Source organism: Pyrgilauda ruficollis, unplaced genomic scaffold, assembly GCF_017590135.1.
Source record: "Pyrgilauda ruficollis isolate IOZ18807 unplaced genomic scaffold, ASM1759013v1 scaffold2, whole genome shotgun sequence".
Lineage (NCBI taxonomy): Eukaryota > Metazoa > Chordata > Aves > Passeriformes > Passeridae > Pyrgilauda > Pyrgilauda ruficollis.
This window is the reverse complement of record NW_024519206.1, coordinates 1,862,550-1,878,943: the sequence shown is the minus strand read 5'-3', so window position 1 is coordinate 1,878,943 and position 16,394 is coordinate 1,862,550. Positions and strand designations below refer to the sequence as shown.

The 16,394-nt window shown below is 35.5% G+C and overlaps 1 protein-coding gene across 6 annotated transcripts in view; it reads right to left on the bottom strand.

The window, feature by feature from the left end:
- The window catches only part of AKAP9 (A-kinase anchoring protein 9), a 106,157-nt gene that overhangs the window by 24,657 nt on the left and 65,106 nt on the right, over positions 1 to 16,394 (bottom strand). For 5 of the 6 annotated variants that reach the window (XM_041466775.1, XM_041466779.1, XM_041466776.1 and 2 more), the window contains 6 exons: positions 13,586 to 13,800; positions 9,404 to 9,566; positions 6,337 to 6,549; positions 5,094 to 5,132; positions 3,664 to 3,896; positions 2,893 to 3,012 (listed from right to left, as the gene is read on the bottom strand). In XM_041466775.1, the coding sequence (XP_041322709.1) occupies positions 2,893 to 3,012; positions 3,664 to 3,896; positions 5,094 to 5,132; positions 6,337 to 6,549; positions 9,404 to 9,566; positions 13,586 to 13,800 (983 nt within the window). The remainder of the gene's footprint in view (positions 1 to 2,892; positions 3,013 to 3,663; positions 3,897 to 5,093; positions 5,133 to 6,336; positions 6,550 to 9,403; positions 9,567 to 13,585; positions 13,801 to 16,394) is intronic. The other variant, XM_041466777.1, reaches the window with a different exon arrangement.

Below are 16,394 nucleotides of genomic sequence, written 5' to 3'. Positions count from 1 at the left end.
GTCAGAATACTGTGGTACTACAACCAACAAATACAAACAGCATTATTTAAGAAGTGGTATGTTCTGTGCCACATCGCCTACTCTCTAGATCTGATCTTGTTCTTCTGAAGCCTTCAGACTCTGTAGTCAGTTAAAAGCCAGCAGCACAACATCCCTATGCAGCCCACTAAAATGATGCCTTTAACACCTATAGATGGAATGTCTTGACCCTATGGTCAAGAAGCTATTTGCCTCAGAGGAAAATCATAGTTCTAAAAATCTGTGACAAAATTATTCAAAAGAATGAGCTGATTAGTGACATACAGGAATAGTCTAAAACTCACTGGATCTTTAACATTGAAGAGAATAGCTATTCTTAAATCACAAAACACAGGAAGCTTTGTTTTCTTGCTGTGTTCCTTAAATGGGACTAAACAGATGTCATGGATGTAATAAATTCACTTTCTATGGGGGATCGAACATTCTGAATCTCAGTAGGTCAGATGTATTTATCTCAGAAGCAAAATATTAAAAGATTAACTAAAGTAGCAGAGATAGTAATATCTATCCATTTCTAGCTGTATTTCAGAAATTATTAATTGAAATTACAGATAAGAAAGACGCATAACAAATCCATAGTATGAGGTACAGAGATAAGACCTGAGTAATTGAGCAAGAGACAGGGAAAGGAATCTTTGTCCCACTCAAGAAACTGATTTGAGTATTTACAATTAGGAAGTTACGATGTAGCCAAAAGGTAGAAGACTCAAAGCATTTCAAGAGATAGGAGAGAAGAGGACCAGAACATAAAGCTGACAGGATGGTATTACTGACGTTATCCATCCATGAGTAACATCACAGTCTGAAGTGACCTCAGAAAAGTCCTGAGAGAGAAATGGAAAAATAAAAATCAAGTCTAGAGCAGACTTTATGACAACCCTCCCTGGAATAAGCTGACAAAGCTGAAACAACAGTAAGAAACAAATTTAGTTATCAACCAAAAATGGCCTCAAAGCAGAAGAGGATTTTAAAAAATATGCAACTATGAAAAATAAAACAGCTCTCTCAAAAGCATGATAAATAATGAAAATATGTATATTTACAAAATATTTCAAGGAACACTGTGACATCAAAATTCACTATATAGTAAGGATATGTACTGCATTTGATAAGATGAATATAAATCTAATAAATTATTGAAAATCCCATCTGTAACTTCTAGCATATCACATTTAACATCACCTATATCGAAACCAGCTCCTACATCTGTGGTGCTTGCAGACATTATCTTACTGTCTTGTCTTTCTACCCACTAAAAAATTGTAATTTAAAAACATCAAGTAGAAATCTCAAAATTTTAATCACAGTTAAAGCATGTCTTTACAGCATGCTTTCAATCTCCATTGTAGTATATCTGCCACCTTAAGAGTGTACACATATGTGTACATGTACATATAAATCAGGATGATTTTTAGATATAGATTTTGAACAAACAGGACAATTTTTATTATGCTATTAAATTTGAACTTTTCTTGGGAGAATTTTTTAATGTGAGAATTTTAACCAGGAATTCATATGCTATCCATGCCGAAACTAATAAACAGACATGTAACAAAATGAACTGAAAATTAATATCCTGGATTCAGGAAAATGAATTCTGCTAGAGCCACCTCCTTCTGTGTAAAATGTCAGCAGGAGAGGAATGTGCACACTCCTGGCAACAGAAGGAAATAGATGTAGAATTGCTCTGCATGTTTTGTTTAACACATACCCAGCTAATTCCAGATGATTCACTGTTCACAGAGGTTGATGATAACCATATCACATAGTATCATATCACATGGTATCATGACTGAACACTGTCACATTTCATACAAACCTTCGTACTAAAATACATTTAGAAACCCCATGAAGCACAGTTCTAAACCTGCAAATTCCAAATAGGTAAGTACTTTGCATGCTCCTCTCATATATAGAAATGTATGTCCTATTACCGTGGTCCTAAACTATAGCCTAGAATCATAAAATGGTTTTTGTTGGAAGGGACCTTAAAGGTCACCTCGTTCCAACACACCTGCCACAGGCAGGGACGCCTTCCTATTCATATAATACAGAATACTAAATATTGCTAATATTTAAGAATTGAATGACAGCAACTGAACTACTACAGTAAGGCACTTGATTTGAAAATGAAAGTCTAACATAAAAGAGGACATTTTAATCCTGAAAATCTAGCAAGAAATCATGCAGAAATACCAGCCTTGATCAAAAAGCAGCACACAAGAAAACCCACAAAAAATAAAATGTAATTTGACTACCAGTTCATCAAACAAAATCTGCAAAAGCATTATAATAGATAGCATTTACACTGCTGACACTTCTTGGTTTTGCTGAGTCTGAGAGTTTTCTGTGATTCCCTTGAGCTGCTGCTCTACAGTCACTACATTTGTTTCAGTGCCAACAGACTTTCAGTGGGGAGGTTCAGGTGAACGCACAGAGTGCTACAACATGTCAGGTGTTAAACCTCAGTAACTTGATTCCCCCAGTGGTGTACCTGTGCTATAAAAACAGGATGTCAAAAAACAACATAAGAACATGTAAAATTGCTAAAATAGTCTTGAATGTTTCCACAAACTTTTGAGAACAGTGGATTTTCTAAGTTAAGTTATAGGAGAGAGTCTTATTGAAAGTCAATAAGACTTTATATTATGTATGTCTGCTACTAAAACCAAACAGCCTAAAACAACCCCCTAAAAACACAGTTCCCCCTCACCTTCAACCTCAGGGAATTTACTTTCCTGGCTTGCAAATGGATGCAGAGTAGGTACACCATAAAATAGCTTCATTATAATATCTTAAAAGCTATCAACTTGTCATTTATATTCATTGAGTACAAGTAACAAAATGTGTTACCTCTCTGGTTTGATGTTCATTGACAGGCTGACTCCTTTGTGGAATCTTAAGCTGTTGTTCCAGCTTCTGTATCTCTTGCTGGAATACATCTCTCTCATGCTCTCGGTCAATTGCTTGCTCCTGAAAGTTAAGAAATCATGTGGATACACCATTTGATTTAAAAACTATCCAAGTTAAGTGTCATCACTTCTAACTTGCATTCATGTGAGGCTGGTAACAGGAATATCAGTATCAGCAGAACCTTTTGCTACCTTACTACCTTTTATTGCAGATATCATTAACCTCTTAATTATTTGGGGCAATAAATTTCGTATTTTCAATCAAAAAATAAGCACAGCACAGACACATCAAGTAATATTTTACAAAAATAGCATGTTTGTTTGTTCTGTTCCAGGTACACCATACAAATGTAAATATACCAAGCAAATATTTTATGATTTCTTCACTACTGTTTGTCTTTAATAAACACAGAATAAACAGACATTAAAAACAGAAATTAACTCTGGGTTAATATTATGAAAAGCCAGAAAAAAACCCTATAAATTGCTTGAAATACAGAGCTGTACTAAGCAAGCACTTCCAATTAATTTTCAACTTTTAAAATGTTATTAAATTCTTGGGCTGGAGCCTACAACACGGCTGATGTTTGCTATCATCTACCTGTGTTTGCTCAAAATCTGAAAAAAATTAGCATTTCTCCCTGAATGAAACTTCAGCAGAAGTGCAACCCACCCCCACATCTTCATGATATCTGCCTTTTACCATACTTACATCTAGAAATTTTCTTGTTTTCTCCAGCTGCTTCTCCAAGGCCTGGTTTTGCTGCCTTAAATCCATTAGTTCTGCATTTTTCTCTTGTTCTAGCTCTACAAAACGACTGACTTGTTCTTCCAAGTCTATTTCCAAGACTTTAACTTGCTTCTGAAGGTCATCATATTCTTTTTCAGCTTGACGTTGTACTTCAATTTTTTCCTTCATTAGCTTTTCTGTTTCCTCCAGTAATTCTGAGTATAATCAAAGCATTGTTACTTTTAGATACAAATAGTAAGCAATGTTATGAAGCAAAACCACTCCCCAAGGTATCCATGCTGTAATCTGCAGAAGGATGTGAACTGGCTTGGGTTTTTACTATTTTTCTTTTTTGAAAATATATTTTCTCCTGAGAAATAATCATGATATTGACTGAAGCAAATTCGTATTAAAATTACTCTCCTTTAGGTAGTCTTCAAAGGACTGTTACTGAAGTTGTATCAGAGCACCCCCCTGTTTAATTTTCACATCAATTAAAAGGCCTTTGTACAATTATAAAGAAAAGAAAATGTATGGGGTCAAACCACAGCCAGAGTCAGCACAGGAGTTAACAGTGATGTACAGAAAACCCAACCCTCTTCTCATCCCCATTGCCAGTAAAATCAATCCACTCCCAGACTCCATTATTTAATGTGATACATATAAATAATTTGAGGGAAATACTGAAAGATTTAGCGAGGTTGCTGGGCAGACAGAGAGGAAAATTACTGACCTGCAACTGGAGCTTGCAAAATCAGTGACTGCATGAATGCCCAATTTTGAGTCATCATGAAAAAGCCAGCAAGCACATATACAGGAAAGCCCCAAACCACTCTAAGACTCTTAAGCCACAGCCCACTGAAGTGCCTATTAAATAGCCATACGAACCCCTTGAGGTAAAACCCAAATGGCAAAGTGCACTTACTTTTGGAGAATCTTAAAAACAGGATTGATATTTAGACAGAAACAATAAAATTTACTTTCACTACAGAAGAAAGATCCTTCAGGCACCATCATCTTACATCGTATTTAACCAATTCTCATTTCTAGGTAACCATTATATACCAATATAATAAGATGTTTAATTATCACAGTGAATGACTCAGCTGTATTTGGAAATAAAAAGAAATAAAAGACTACAAAAATATCTCTCAAATACCATCTAAGTAACTGTAATTCATAGGTGAATAAGATGATGGTTATTGATGAATTTGCTTATTATGTTTAGAAATTATAAGAAATGTTGTTAGCAAAATGTAGAACTGAGTATGAAATACAACATCAAAGCTGCAGGCCAGTAAGAATTACAAGTAACGTCAGTAAGCCAAAAGCCCAATAATCCTGATTAACAATGTCAGTACGTGTAAGTCTTCCACCCAGTTACAGATTGGCCATGCAACATACAAACACACCTGCTTGGGAAGCTGCATCGATTGCAGCATCTACTAGGCCTAGGAGAATAGAGAGAGAGAAAACAAAAAAAAAGAAGCAAAGTAATTCACATGCCAGCTATAGTATTCTTGTGGTGCAACAATGTAAGAGAAAATGAAGCCAAAGATAGATGTGGCATTTAATGACAAAGTTGTTGAGATAACTTAGGGAATGTGACAAGTTATTCTGGTATGCATGATATAAGTACCTACACATATAGAATTGTTTGTCCTTACAGCTCTTAAACATGAAAATAACTTTAATATATTTAGAAGCCTAAACCATATAAAGAATAACTGAAGTGGAATCATAGAAAAGGATCTTCCTTATTACAGAGTAGGAAGTAGCAGGTTGCTCTGAAAATTTCATAATTGCAGAAAATTGCAGAAAACTGCAAATACACAAGATGTGCAATCTATAAAAATGGCAACATTATAAACTGGAATAAACATCTAGAAATTAGATACAATTATTACTTCATCCTGCTATTTACAATGTAAGCACTGCAATCCTTGAAAGATCAGTACTTCATAAAACACTAGAGTTCTCATTTTCTTCCCCTCTCAAACATGAAATATTAATTTCAGTTATTGGTTTAAGGAAGAATTAAAAGACACTTTTACTTCATGAGGGTAAATGCTTTTTTTGAGTAAGCAGTTAGTTAGATTACATTGACATGGTATATATCTGAAATTTTCACCATCAGGGCTGAAATTTTTCATTACTGGTAGATAAAAGGCTTTCCTTATCATGCAACTGTTGTGCTATTCTTCCCTGAAAGAGGACTTTATTAGAAAAATTCATCTTCTGTGACTAAAATAAATACAGTTATCACATGTAGAGCAATCATGTTCTGGTAGGTATACTTCCTAGTCTGTCTTTAAGTCTGTTTGGAAAGTATTTAGACAGTATTCTTATCCATTGTTGCTATTCCACCTCCAGTGGTAATCTAAATGAAAGAAGATTTTTGGAGATAAAGCTTTTTCTGGCTTAAAGAACAACTGTAATTTCTCAACACTTCTAAAAATTCACTCATTTCGTGTTTAAAAATCAAGAAAAGTTATGATGCTAACATTAGGCAACAGGTGTGAAAATGTCACAATTGGCCCTATCACATTTTTACTAATGATCACAAAGGCAATGGGGAGAAGCCTTTGCCAAGACTACTTATTGCATTTTGGAAGTATAAGCAAATCTCATAGAAAGATTGTGACGAATACATACGCTGCTCTACTGGCCCCGCCTCTGCTCTCATGGCGTCCTTCTGTCTGGAGAGTAATTCCTTTTCTTCCTGGACCTGCTGCTGCTCAGCCTCTAACTCCTGCAATTTGTTACCTGTACACAGCAGCTCTTGCTCTAGATGGTCAATTATATCTACTTTTTCCTGGAGTTGTTTTTCCAGAAATGCTTTCTCATCTGCATAACCATCAATGAGGCCTGTAAAACATCAGTTTGGGGGCAGATTTAATAGACAATCAAAACCAATTTTTTCTTGTTGAAGTCACTATTGTATTCTGGCACGCATGCACATGTATGTTAGATGCTCAACACCTGACAATTTATACTCCTGTCCTTGCTATCCTTTCAGCATGAACAAATTACAGGAAAGATACCAGAACACCAAATATAGCTCTTAATTTTTACTCAGCACAAAACCTCTGGAGCAAACAGGAACTCCAAAGCCAAGGAAAAATATGAGAAATAAGAAATTTAAATAAATTCAGTATAAATCACTATAAGTCCAGTCTTGAGCCAGTATTAAAATGGATTTTATTCTGTCTTGAGAATGTAGAAAAACTAAAGGTATTTACATTTGTTAACCATGTAGACCCATCTTTTCTTTCTATATTTGAATTCATAGAGAATACATAGGACTGGACATACAGGACTGGATATTGAAATAGAAAACACTGAACAAGTAACTTCATTTATAACATTTCAAAACCTCAAGACAATACAAACTCCAGTGGTTATTCCCACCCATATCAGATGCTGTTCAAAATGAATACTTAACAGATTTGAAGTTGAGAGGGCATTCCCAGGTTAAATGGAATGCACACTCCCACAAAAAAGTTATGAAGTCTGCTAAAATCACACATTGTGGTATTTACTTCTGCCAGGTTTGGTTTTTTTTGAGATGTAATGAAAATTGTCAGAGTTCAGTGAACAAATTTGCATTAGCTTTTCCATCACATCACATAAGTCATATCTGACACCACTAAAACACAAGAGGTTTGAAAATGTCTCAGCTGCAGCAGTTTTTGTGATAAGAAAGAAATGATCACAAATGACACATCTAATCTCCAGAGAAGACAGAGTACCATCAGATGTATAATGAACTAAGACACTGTTCTGCATACCTACCTAAGGAACTTGATAAAAGAATGTAGTTTGTCAGAGTATGCTCACAACTCAGTTCAATGGGCAGAAATCAAATAAAAAGAGTTCTACGGCATCTTTGTTTTGTTATACCAACACCAACAAAAAAAGTGCCAGTCATTTAAAAGTGCATTAATTTCAAATGCGCCTAACTTACAACTGTGCAATATATTTATCAAAGGCTGACACTAACATCTAATCCTCTCTTATATTCTAGAACTGTTCATGAACTAAATCAACAAAGCCATTCTGTACTAATATATTAGGCATTTTTACTTTATTAGTGTAGATTTGTGAATAAAATTTCTATCAAGACAAAATATTAAACTCCAAAGAAAGCAGCAACATATAGCTGCCTACATTCTGAAATTCTTCAATATTAAACATTTTGTTACTCCGTATGTGTCAGAATATATATTCTTAGGTCATTTACATCTTGTTGAAGAGTTCTTCAGATTTTTGCATGTTAAGATGTGTTCCAAACAATCCTTTTTCACCCTCAATTAAATATTGAAAAAAAAAAAAAGCAGTAATGCCTACTTCAGATTTTAATCTATTCCCTCTTAAATCAATTTTCATCCTTTCTGGCCAGTACTGCTGTTGCTGATACACAACATTTATGCTGTATGAACTGACAGATCAGATTTTAATCTATTCCCTCTTAAATCAATTTTCATCCTTTCTGGCTTTGCTAAAGCTACTGAAAATTGCAGCCAGTACTACTGTTGCTGATACACAACATTTATACTGTATGAACTGACAGGTCACCAACTTTCCATCACAGCACACTTTAGACATGTGACTTAGAAACCTGCACTGCATTTCAGCTTATGTGTGTCCTAGCTATTAATAGCATGTGAAATCATGATGGATTATCTGTCTGTGTAAAAAGAAGAGGAAGCCTGGCAGGGTAGCATTCTCCAGGAGTAACAGCTGACTATCAAACTGCACTCTATGTTCCCACTTTAAAACAGAAAAGTCTGCTGAACTTCAAAACTATAAAAAATATTTTTCTGCTTACTACTATGGAGATCTTATCTATAGAGTAGGTATTTTTTGCATATTTTCCAGATGCTAATCAGATATAATGACAGAAATGCTGGGTGGCTACAAAACATTGAGCTGTCAAAACAAGAGAACAAATTGTCTGTCAGATTTTAACATATTTTCCTGATGTCAGAATAGATTATTACATTTCCCCTATTGTAAGATGCTGTAATTTTTAATTGCTTCCTTAATGCAGGTGCAAATACACTTTTTAAAAGACCACTTCAAACAGTGCAAACTGAAACTTATCACCACCATATTATCACAATCAGAATAAAGATTCTGTGTCAAGGTCAAGACGCAGCAGACACAAACTGAAATGCGAGAAACTGCACTTCAATGTATGCAAATAAGTTTGGGGTTTTTCTCCTTTCCCCTCACTGATGCTAGCTGAACACTGGAACAGCCACTCAGAGAGGCTCTGGACATTCAAAACCTGACTGAACAGGGTCCTCGGCAAGCTGCTCTATCTGATCTTGCTTTGAGCAAGGGGAGGGAATAGTTGGTCTCCAGAAGTGCCCTCCAGCCACAACTATTTATGATTTTAAGCTGTTAACATTTAAGCTTGTCTGCACAAACAAACATGTTATGATGAAATCAATAATTCTGAGGATCCAAACACATATATAACCTATTATTTTTAATATTGCCATGTATACTTTAAGAAAATAAATGAATCAAAATTGGAAAACAGAATCACAGTGTGGTTGACATTGGTAGGGACCTCCAGAGGTTATCATGTCCATAACTATCAGAAGGCTCATAACATTCTAAAATTTACAAAGAAATTGATCAAATTTGCAATTTCTTTACCCATTTAATAAGTAGGTGCAAAGTCCAACAACTCACCAAAAAAGCTACTCACCTTCAGCTTTACTAAGCTCCAAAGCCAACTGCTCTCTGGCTTTGGTTTCCTCATTGAGACGTTCTTGTAGCTCTTCCTGATACCTGATAAATTCTGTGGCCTCTTGTTGCTTCTTGAAAGACTCTCGCATGAGTTCTGTCTGAGTAATTTTAGCATGTTCAAGCTATCACAGGAAAAAAATTACAGAAATTAGATAAACACCAATTCTGTCATTCCTATTTAATTCACAGTTGCTTTACAGTATGATTGGAAGCCTCACATAACTTCACTAAACATGTGATAAAATCTTTATTGAACACTCATTTGCAGAGTACAAGATGAAGACTGACTTATAAAAGTCTAAGCAAACAGGCTTTGTCAGTACAGTGAACTCCATGAGCCACCTGGCTAAATCCGTGTCTTTGTTCCGGTAATTCCTGATTTATGAGTTTACACTAGATTCACCTTTGTCTACACCAGTTTTGCAATAAATACGAGTAAGCTACCACTCACCATACACTTAGAATGGCCAAAAACATTGTATAAAACTGGCAGAATCCTTATTATAAATTGACTGAAATGGTGCTTCTCCTCTTTTTCTCTTTAACATGAAAGTTGATGAGAACACCAGGGAAATGTCAATTTTCAGAGTACTGCACATTTCAACCAACACGGGAGTAAAGCAATGCTTCTTCCAACAGTGTCAACCTAGCAGAATTACTAATGATTTTTTTTATTCTTCTCCACTTGTCTGGTGGGTTAGTACTGACACAGACAGAACAGTTTCACTGTGCCACTATCCTGAAGTACTGGAAAACCATGTCATGTGAAATTGCATATTTTCAGTTTAGATGTATCCAAAATAAAAATTTCAAAACTAATTAAAATTATAATTACAAAAGAAAATAATGCATAAAGATTAAACATTGTTAGAAATTTTGATTACACAAAATGTTTTGATTAAACAAAATGTGTTCTGCTTTTTTTTTTTTTTTTTTAACTTTTTAATATTCTGGTTACTGGCAGATATTTGAAAGATAGTAACATCTACAGTCTCTATAAATTATTCTCTCTCTTGATTTCTTAAACTATAAAAGCTTTCTCACTAAGTTCCCCTAAGATCATATATATGAGGAGTTTGCTTTAAAAGCTCAGAAAAATGGGTTAAGGAACATTAAATAGAACAGTGTCCACAAAATTATCCACTTACACTTTGAAAAGAAAATCTGAATAATCAATACATTCCCTTTCATAATACACTGAATTTAAATACTCAATTTCTTTTCTACAGCATTCCTTTTCAGATGGGCATCATTAACATGTTCATGTTAATTATTTATTCTGACAAGAGTTAAAGAAAAATCTAAATACGGCAACTATCTGCACTAGATTGAGATATTTTTAAAGATCACAGCACACCCTTCCTTTAGCCTTATATTTTTTAGTGCTTAATGAAAAACCCACCTTGGATAAAAGGGAAACATATGATAGATTTACTGTACATAGACAACTGTGAAAGTGGCTTCCTGAAATGCATGAAATTTTTCGGTTGAAACTCGCAAGAAAAATGATTCTCCAGCTTTTTTCAGTAATAACAACACAAAGTATTGTTAAAAATATCACAGGGCATAACCAAAAAGAGGCACAAACACAAACATGATTTTTTAAGATCAACAATTTCTCCACAGGATCACTGAAAGCAAGCTGCCAGCTTGTGCTAGTTACTGTTACTAGTCAGTGCACCAAAGTTAAAGGCAACAACTTGGATTGCAGTCTCTCCCCCACTCTGAACTACTCTCAGTGAGAAAAATGAAATGTAGTAAGTTACATTGAAGTGCTTTAAAACAAGATCTCAAGTATCTGGAATTTAACATATTTCTGTGTCTGATAAATTTCTTATGTTAGAAATGACCAGAGAATTGTATAAATAAGTGCCCACTTCAGTGCCCACTGAAAACTGACTAGGAAAAGGACCTCTCACCAGTACAATTTTAACAACAGAGAAAAGTTTAGATAATTTTTCACTGCATTCTCTTCTATTTAAGCTTAATTTCTTTTAAAAACTTGCATACTTACTGAATAGGGAGGTGTAGGCAATGAGATTTTAGAGACAACTTTCAAAATGTGCCCATTTTTTTTGTGGCTGAAGTGAAAAATTGAAGTATTTACAACTACAGAATTATTCTCATCCAAGTGTTCAGGGAAAGGAAAAGGGTATGGCAAAGGCACACGAGATTCAACCTCATATGTATCTTCTTCTTGGCCTTCAGTCCACAAACCACTAAATAGATTAGATGCCCAGTAGGTGCGGTAAGAATCCATTCCAAAAAATATTGCTCTTGCTGTCTTCTCAACTGTCCCGTGGGTATTTGGCACTAGCTAGGCTGGCTTTAGAAATTTCTGACAGGAATTTCTAACAGAACACATGCGTTTAACAGTCTGGAGACACATACCAGCACAGTCGGTGACAAACCTACTCAGAATCAGCAGGAAGCCTCAGATCACTTTTCAAGCTGAGTAATTCAGGGGTGGATTAATCCCAAACACAGAGGTACAGGAAAACTTCATATGGTCACTCCTAAAAAACCCTTCTTAGAGAAGTTTCACATCAAAAGGCAGCAGACATCTTCCAACAGCAACTGGCAAATAATTTCCAAGGCAAGGAAGCAGAATTTTCTTCTACCCGCACAGGAATGCTGCAGCAGACAAGCAAGCTAACAAAACTCAAACTAAAAATTTTCCAACTCCACTACGGCATATGAACGAAAAATACAGATATGTCATTATTTGCATTCATCCTTGTTGCTGGAGTTAATTCAACAGGAAGAACTTTCGCAAGCTCTGCTAGTTTAAAGGCTTCCTGCTAGTCTCTCCCAACTGAAAGAGTTCAGGGGAGTGGCCCTGTTTATTTACCTATACATAACACCAGCAGGTGGAATTTGAATTAATACACCCACTATATGTCTTGCCTCAAGTTTCAAACTGCACTTCAGGTCTGAAAGTGTGTGTTCAGACAGGTCTCATGCAGTTACTTTGAAGATTTTGCCAGGTTTTCTCTGGCTCTTTAAAGTTTATTTGAAGAAATGGATACATGTCTGGATGCAAAACACAACTGATTAGAGGAAAGGTTAAAATCTTTTCTGCCTGTAATAAATTTAAAAATAATTTTCAAGTCACCTTTATATCCACAGTATATACAAGAACATTATATAATCCAATAAGCAGACATAGCAAAGCAGACAAACTTGAGAAGTCCCTCTCCACAACAGCCAGAGAGGTGTCAATATTTATACTGTGAGAAAATGCGTAAACAGAAGGATTTTTTATTAACTTAAGGGAAAAAAAAAAGCCAAAAATATAAGTGATCATCAGGGATAAATCCATCTTTGTGTAACAGGTATTAATGAAGAAAATGTGTCTGTATGTGTTTGAGCAGTAACTCTTGCTGGTATTGGCAGAGTCTCAGCTACAATGCTATGAAGGAAAATACTTTGACATCTTCAAATTGCAATGTACACAATCTAAAAGTAAAGCACACGGTAAAAACAGTAATTTGAACTGATCTAAGTTAATAGTTCCTATTTCAGTTAACAAGGAAGTACTCCAGACAGCAACTAGCATCCCACCATAGAAAGTACTCTGATAGCAAACTGCCTCTTTTCTGGATACTATTCCTGAATCACATACCTCACATAAATGCTGGATTGCAGACTCCTTTTCTCATAGCAAGGCAGATATGTGCTTAACTGGCCACGTTTAATTCACAGTTGGAAGAGACAGCAGGAGAGCTCCATCTTTTTAGTCAATTGACTAAAATGTTTGTCAAGAGAACTAGACACAGTTCCCCTTAATCCTCCCTCTTGACAAGCTCTATGTGCTCTGACACCTCCTGTCTCATCTCTCAGCTGTAGCTGAACGCAGATGATCCGTATGAGTAATGAAAGATTGCCCTAGACTGGTAAGAATGCCCCAAATTCAGGCTTCCTCTGCAGACCAAAATAGATTTCTAGCAGGAAAGTAAATTTATCAGTAAAGTCATGCTGGAGCAATTTTTTTTCGGGTGGAGGCACCTGAAGCATTTTTACAGCTGTCAAAATGAACCTATGGGTTTTAGACTTATGAAAACGCAATCACAAGAAAAATAAAGAAAAAAGCTCAATTGAGACACAGAAATTAAAGTGCATCTCTATTAAATCACCCCACCTGATTTGAAGTTTCATTGATAGCTTCCAGAAGCTTTTCAACAGCCGCCTGCAGTCGAGAACTAATATTCAGAATGAGCTCTTCATTTTCGGGGTCTATTTCCATCCCACTTTCTGCAAGATGTTGGCTCAGCAGTCCTTCTTCACCTGCTGCTCCTGACCACATGTTAATATCATCATCTCCCATACTACTACCATGATATAAGGAGCAGGACTCTGAGAAAAAGAAAAAAAGAGGTTACCTTTTCACAAAGACTCTAAGCAATTGCAAACATGAAAAGCTGTCCAACTGAGTTACAATAAGAAAGACAAGGCCAAAATGATTAAAATATTCATCTTTGTCACAAAAACAGAAAGGGAAATACTGCATACTAAAATTCACACAAACAAGATAAACAATGTGTTAATTAAAAAGAAGCAGAAGTGCAAGAGAAAAGGAGATATTAACAGACAACATTTTAGACACACTTCTAATATGCCGAGGGGCTCTGACGCTAATCTTTGAACCTTTGTTATGATCAGTAACCCTTACTACTTAGAATAACTTGCAATAATACTTGCAACATTGTCTTTATAATACAAATCAGTTAAAAAACCCCAAACAAATCCAACCCCAGACTGTCAGTCCCTGTTTCACCAACATCCAATTATGTTACTATGCATTAGCACAAAACTGTTCAAGTCAGTGAATCAAACTCAAGTGAGTAAAAGGAAAGGCATGCATGCAATTCAGACAGCCTCTTAGGACAAACACACTGGAATACAGAACAACAATATTCAGCATGGTTATTAGTGATTAGTGAAAAACTGAAATTTACTAAAATGGGTAGCTGAACAAATCAAGTACAGTGCAGCAGGACTGCAACTGTTCCTGCTGCTGGGCCACCTGGCACCTGCCTGCTTCTCAATCTTCCTGAGGTCTGATGCCATTTAAGGGCATTATCCATTCTTTCTGAAAAGCCAGACACACAAGGTTTGCCTATGGTATTAGGCTGATAGCAATTCCTCTAGAAAACAGCAAATCTGCCATATCTAGAATTCAAAGCTGTATTTAAGCAATGCAAATGAAAGCAAAGTCTTGAGATGTTTTAAAATTACACTTTTGGTATGAAAGAACAATACAGTAGATATATCATGACAGTTGAAACAATTGTTGATAAAGTCTTTTAAAAATAGTGTTATGCCCTTAGACTGACTTAGATCTGATATGTCAGAAATAAACGCTACTGAGGAGAGTTTTTTAAATGACAATTTATTTAAATGAAGTACATTTCTGGAATATATTTAAAGTAAATATTTTGGTATGGTGCATTTTTTAACAATTAGATGCTTTTGCTTAGAATTTTCTCAAAAATATCTTATTTTTCAGGAAAAGCATTATGACTAAATGAATTCAGAATAGTCAATTCCTGTTTAGCAATGAAGTTTCAATACTGGGTTATCTTTGAATTCAAGTTCCTGATTACTGCACGAATTGTGACTGCTGAACTAGAACAGTTTGTTTAGCTACAGAAATTGAATTGAAATTACAACAGGTCAATCTCACAAATTGCCTTTAAAAATGTAGGTAGGTCCTGTTGGTTTTGCCTCCTAACCAGGCAGGCAAATAATACTGGCAGGCATATAATAATATGAGCACTCTTGTTGATGTTGTTTGAACCTATCAAGCAAGTCAGATTCTAGTTTGAGGTTTGTTTTTAGCATTTTTGTAACAAGTTGCAACATGATTAACCACCTGGTGTACTTAATATACATTCCTACCTGCAAGTATTCTGACAATAATATCAGCAGCCATATACGTGATCTATGCACAACAAACTAATCTATAGTGATTTTAATTGAGGAAGGTTTCCCTTGGTTTACTTTTTTCTTAAAATCGCTAAGATTTTTCAAATGCAGATGCATTATTTTTTTTCTTCTAGTTGTATTATTACTGTTTCATATCTCCTTTTAGATATGAGGGATATAATGTTACAAACTCTTTTCACATTCCAAAGGGAAAAAACAGAAGCACACTATATGCATGAACAGAACGAATAACCAGATGAACAGAAGATACATTCACATGGCACCTTTCATCTACACAGGATTTCAAAGCACTTTTGAGTACTGCACTTTGGAATGGCAGTCAAACTCCTGCAGTAGAATCACCCTAGCAGTGGCTAGCAATCATTTTCTGCCAGCACACTAAATATCTGCAATGGGTTTATAGACCATAAAAGCTTTCCCACAACACCCTGATATTCCAACCCCCTGCAGTATAAGGAAGGCTGCAAAATTAACAATTTCACTTTTTAATATTTGATAGCATTTTGATATCTTACCACCCAAATCTGGGCTGTGTTTGGGTGTTTCAAAATATATCAATAGTGATGCAGAAGCTTTAATATCCTCAGAGTAGAAAGGACCTTCATTTGAGATGGATACTGAGCAGCATAAGTATTTCCAAATGCTGTGCCAAAGTACTGGTTAAAGACTGAGTTGAAGGAAAATATTATTCCCTACTCAGCCACCAACGCACTTACTGCAGCACCTGATGCTCTTTGGAGGCCACCCATCTTAAGAACTGACCAGGTAAGACCCTGCTTACCTTCAGAGATCTCACAAAATAAAAGCCCACTGTACAGTAGCACAGCTATAAACAAGATAAAACAATGACATATTAGTTATTGCACAATCTAATGCTTTCCTGATGGAGTACAAGTCATTTTGGTAATGTTCCTGTTTTCTTTCTCAGGTTTAACCCATAATTCATGTCCTGTCACCCTTCCATTTCAGTAAATGATTTGCTTGTGAGGTACATCTGGGTT